Raw genomic sequence first — 5,000 nt, forward strand, 5'->3', positions numbered from 1 at the left:
TAGGACTTCACGTATTGTTTTGTTATTGTTATAAAGTACTCATTAAAAGATGTAGGCATATCACGCTACGCCTTGGTCCGTTGCTTATAGCGATCGTGACAGAAAGCCATTAAAACCACTTAGGATTCATGTGTTGGGTCATACCGTCCAGCCCTAATCTAAACCCTGACCTCTAAACCCTGACCTCTAAACCCTGACCTCTAAACCCTGACCTCTAACCTCTACCTGTACACTGTAGTGTGTGTCTTCATCCAGGTCCCACAACACACACGCTCGACTTGACGAGTTCACCTCCCGAATGGAGCGCTGCATCAGCCCGTCCTGCCTCTACACACACACACACACACACACACACACACACACACACACACACACACACACACACACACACACACACACACACACACACACACACACACACACACACACAATGTGTAATATTATATCAAATAGCATACTGTTTGGCTATATTACATGCAAACACACACACACACACACATATACAATGTATTTGGAAACTATTCAGACTTTTTCCACATTTTGTTACTTTCCAGCCTTTTTCTAAAATCTCATCAATCTACACACAATATGCCATAATGACGAAGAAAAAACTGTTTTTTAGATTTTTATGCAAATTAATATTTTAATAAAACACTTAAATATTACATTTACTTAAGTATTCAGACCCTTTACTCAGTACTTTGTTGCAATTACAGCCTTGAGTCTTCTTGGGTATGACGCTACAAGCTTGGCACACCTGTATTTGGGGAGTGTCTCTCATTCGTCTCTGCAGATCCTCTCAAGCTCTGTCAGGTTGGATGGGGAGCTTTGCTGCACAGCGATTTTCAGGTCTCTCCAGAGATGTTCGATTGGGTTCAAGTCCGGGCTCTGGCTGGGCCACTCAAGGACATTCAGAGACTTGTCCCGAAGCCACTCCTGCATTGTCTTGGCTGTGTGCTTAGAGTCGTTGTCCTGTTGGAAGGTGAACCTTTGCCCCAGTCTGAGGTGCTGAGCACTCTGGAGCAGATTTTAAATCAAGGATCTCTCTGTACTTTGCTTCGTTCATCTTTCCCTCGATCCTGACTAGTCTCCCGGTCCCTGCAGCTGAAAAACATCCCCACAGCATGATGCTGCCACCACCATGCTTCACCGTAGGGATGGTGCCAGGTTTCCTCCAGACATGACGCTTGACATTCAGGCCAAAGAGTTCAATCTTGGTTTCATCAGACCAGAGAATCTTGTTTCTCATGGTCTGAGAGTCCTTTAGGTGCCTTTTGGCAAACTCCAAGCGGGCTGTCATGTGCCTTTTACTGAGGAGTGACTTCCGTCTGGCCACTCTACCATAAAGGCCTGATTGGTGGAGTACTGCAGAGATGGTCGTCCTTCTGGAAGATTCTCCCATCTCCACAGAGGAACTCTGGAGCTCTGTCAGAGTGACCATCGGGTTCTTGGTCACCTCCCTGACCAAGGCCCTTCTCCCCCGATTGCTCAGTTTGGCCGGGCGACCAGCTCTAGGAAGAGTCTTGGTGGTTCCAAACTTCTTCCATTTAAGAATGATGGAAAGATGTTCTTGGGGACCTTCTATGCTGCATAAATTCCCCAGATCTGTGCCTCGACACAATCCTGTCTCGGAGCTCTGCGGACAATTACTTCAACCTCATGGCTTGGTTTTTGCTCTGACATGCACTGTCAACTGTGGGACCTTACATAGAGAGGTGTGTACCTTTCCAAATCATGTCCAATCAATTGAATTTACCACAGGTGGACTCCAATCAAGTTGTAGAAACATCTCAAGGATGATCAATGGAAACAGCACGCACCTGAGCTCAATTTCGAGTCTCATAGCAAAGGGTCTGAATACTTATTTAAATAAGGTATTTCAGTTTTTTTTTTTTTTATAAATTTGCAACATTCTAAAAACCTGTTTTCGCTTTGACATTATGGGGTATTGTGTGTAGATTGATGAGCAAAAATAAATAAATTAATCCATTTTAGAATAAGGCTGTAACGTAATAAAATGTGGAAAAAGTCAAGGGGTCTGAAAACTTTGCGAAGGCCCTGTATGTATGCTTTATATATACAGTACCAGTCAAAAGTTTGGAAACACCTAGTCATTCCATGGTTTTTCTTTATTTTTGCTATTTTTTACATTGTAGAATAATAGTGAAGACATCAAAACTATGAAATAACACATATGGAATCATGTAGTAACCAAAAAAGTGTTAAACAAATCAAAATATATTTTATATTTGAGATTCTTCAAATAGCCACCCTTTGCCTTGATGACAGCATTGCACATTCTTGGTATTCCCTCAACCAGCTTCATGAGGTAGTCCCCTGGAATGCATTTCAATTAACAGGTGTGCCTTGTTAAAGATTAATTTGTGGAATTTCATCCTTCTTTATGTGTTTGAGCCAATCAGTTGTGTTGTGACAAGGTAGGGGGGATATGCAGAAGATAGCTCTATTTGGTAAAAGACCAAGTCCATATTATGGCAAGAACAGCTCAAATAAGCAAAGAGAAATGACAGTCCATCATTACTTTAAGGTCAGTCAATCCAGAACATTTCAAGAAGTTTCTTCAAGTGCAGTCGCAAAAACCATCAAGTGCTATGATGAAACTGGCTCTCATGAGGACCGCCACAGGAATGGAAGACCCAGAGTTACCTCTGCTGCAGAGGATAAATTCATTAGAGTTACCAGCCTCAGAAATTGCAGCCCAATAAATGCTTCACAGAGTTCAAGTCACAGACACATCTCAACATCAACTGTTCAGAGGAGACTGCGTGAATCAGGCCTTCATGGTCGAATTGCTGCAAAGAAACCACTACTAAAGGACACCAATAAGAAGAAGAGACCTGCTTTGGCCAAGAAACATAAGCAATGGACATTAGACCGGTGTAAATGTGTCCTTTGGTCTGGAGTCCAAATTGGAGATTTTTGGTTCCAACAGCCTTGCCTTTGTGAGACGCGGTGTGGCTGAACGGATGATCTCCTCATGTGTATTTCCCACCATAAAGCATGGAGGAGGAGGTGTTATGGTGTGGGGGGGCTTTGCTGGTGACACTGTCTGTGATCTATTTAGAATTCAAGGCACATTTAACCAGCATGGCTACAACAGCATTCTGCAGCGATACGCCATCCCATCTGGTTTGGGCTTAGTGGGACTATCATTTGTTTTTCAACAGGACAATGACCCCACACACCTCCAGGCTGTGTAAGGTTTATTTTACCAAGAAGGAGCGTGATGGAGTGCTTTATCAGATGACCTGGCCTCCACAATCCCCTGACCTCAACCCAATTGAGATAGTTTGGGATGAGTCGGACCGCAGGGTGAAGGAAAAGCAGCCAACAAGTGTTCAGCATATGTGGGAACTCCTTCAAGACTGTTGGAAAAGCATTCCAGGTGAAGCTGGTTGAGAGAATGCCAATAGTGTTCAAAGCTGTCATCAAGGCAAAGGGTGGCTATTTGAAGAATCTCAAATATAAAACACTTTTTTGTTTACTACATGATTCCATATGTGTTATTTCATAGTTTTGATGTCTTCACTATTATTCTACAATGTAAAAAATAGTCCCCCCCAAAAAATGAATGAGTAGGCGTGTCCAAACTTTTGACTGGTAGTGCTATAGTACTACTATAATACTATATATATATATATATTGATTTCCCCCCCCCCCATATTATCTCCTACCTGTTGTGAGATGACGTATCCAATGACAGTGTCTCCCTGTGGTACACTCCAGGTGATGGTGGCAGAGTCTGATCTCAGCTGGGTTATTGATACGTTGACTGGAGCTGCCGGTGCTGCTGTTGTAAAACAGCAATAACTTCCATATTACACACGTTTTACCACGGCAATGTTGAATGCTCATTTCTGATTGGCTTGAAGGGCATTCTAGAGTGTGCATAATTACATTAAAACAAAACCCCGTCCAAATGTCTGTCCTGACCAATCACAAAGCAGGACCCATCAGGACCTCCCGAATAGTCAACAGCCTGGTATGACATTCTGTAGGCTCGGCCATAATCTATGTGCCCTCTGTCACCTCCGGCCGAATGGCAAATGGCCCAAGGCGATGCCTAAGGGTCAGTACGCCCTTCCCCCTCTGAGGGGCCAAAATGTATCTCTCTGTTACAGTATCCAGAGGACTGACCATTGAATGTGTAATAGACTAATACTATAGTATCCATGTTTGGTATCTATCTGAAATTCTTCACTGAGGATAACTCTGATGCTCTCTATATGGATATATTATCTCTGTGGTAACTTGTGTCTGTGTAGCGTGAACTCTGAATGACTCTATGCAAATGGAGTTTTTATTGTCTTCTCAGTAACTCTGTCTCATTTACATTGGTGTCATCCTTCACACAAGCCTTTAGATGCTGTGACGCCCTGTGGAGATTGGGCCTGAGAGTGTTTAGGTTACTGTGAACTTGGTGTCGTTGGATTGGGCCCAGGTAGAACCCTTTTTGGTCCCAGGTAGAACTGGATGGCAGGCAGCCTAGCGGTTAGGAGCATTGGGCCAGTAACCGAGAGGTCTTAAGGCACCTAATTTCTCCTGTAAATAAAATAACAGTAGGGAGGCTATATACAGGGGGTACCGGTACAGAGTCAACGTGCGGGGGCACTGGTTAGTCGAGGTAATTGAGGTAATGTGTACATGTGGGTCGAGTTAAAGTGACTATGCATAGATAATAAACAGAGTGGCAGCAGCGTAAAAGAGGGGGTGGGGTGAACAATGCAAATAGCTTTATACCTTGTATGTGAATCCATTCATTTGACAAAGTTATTAAATAATTAGCTTCTCAAGACCATTCCTCAATCTTAGTCAGCTAAACGCATAATACTTGATTGTACATGGTTTTACTATAATGTTAAATGGAGTCAGATATTCAGTTTAATAGACTTTAATCATATGAATTGCTTAGTCTTATTATGGGTTGCACGTAGTTAAATATTATCCCACTACATTCCTTCCTGACCTCAGAAATAGAT

General features: G+C 42.9%; 1 protein-coding gene across 1 annotated transcript in view; it reads right to left on the reverse strand.

Moving 5' to 3' along the window:
- LOC121539721 (fibronectin type III domain-containing protein 4) overlaps positions 1–5,000 on the reverse strand; it is a 10,499-nt gene that overhangs the window by 4,627 nt on the left and 872 nt on the right. The window contains exons 3-4 of the mRNA XM_041848434.2: positions 3,696–3,811; positions 226–327 (exon numbers count right to left, since the gene is read on the reverse strand). Of these exons, the coding sequence (XP_041704368.1) occupies positions 226–327; positions 3,696–3,811 (218 nt within the window). The remainder of the gene's footprint in view (positions 1–225; positions 328–3,695; positions 3,812–5,000) is intronic.

This window comes from Coregonus clupeaformis, chromosome 21, assembly GCF_020615455.1.
Source record: "Coregonus clupeaformis isolate EN_2021a chromosome 21, ASM2061545v1, whole genome shotgun sequence".
In the NCBI taxonomy this organism is placed as follows: Eukaryota; Metazoa; Chordata; class Actinopteri; order Salmoniformes; family Salmonidae; genus Coregonus; species Coregonus clupeaformis.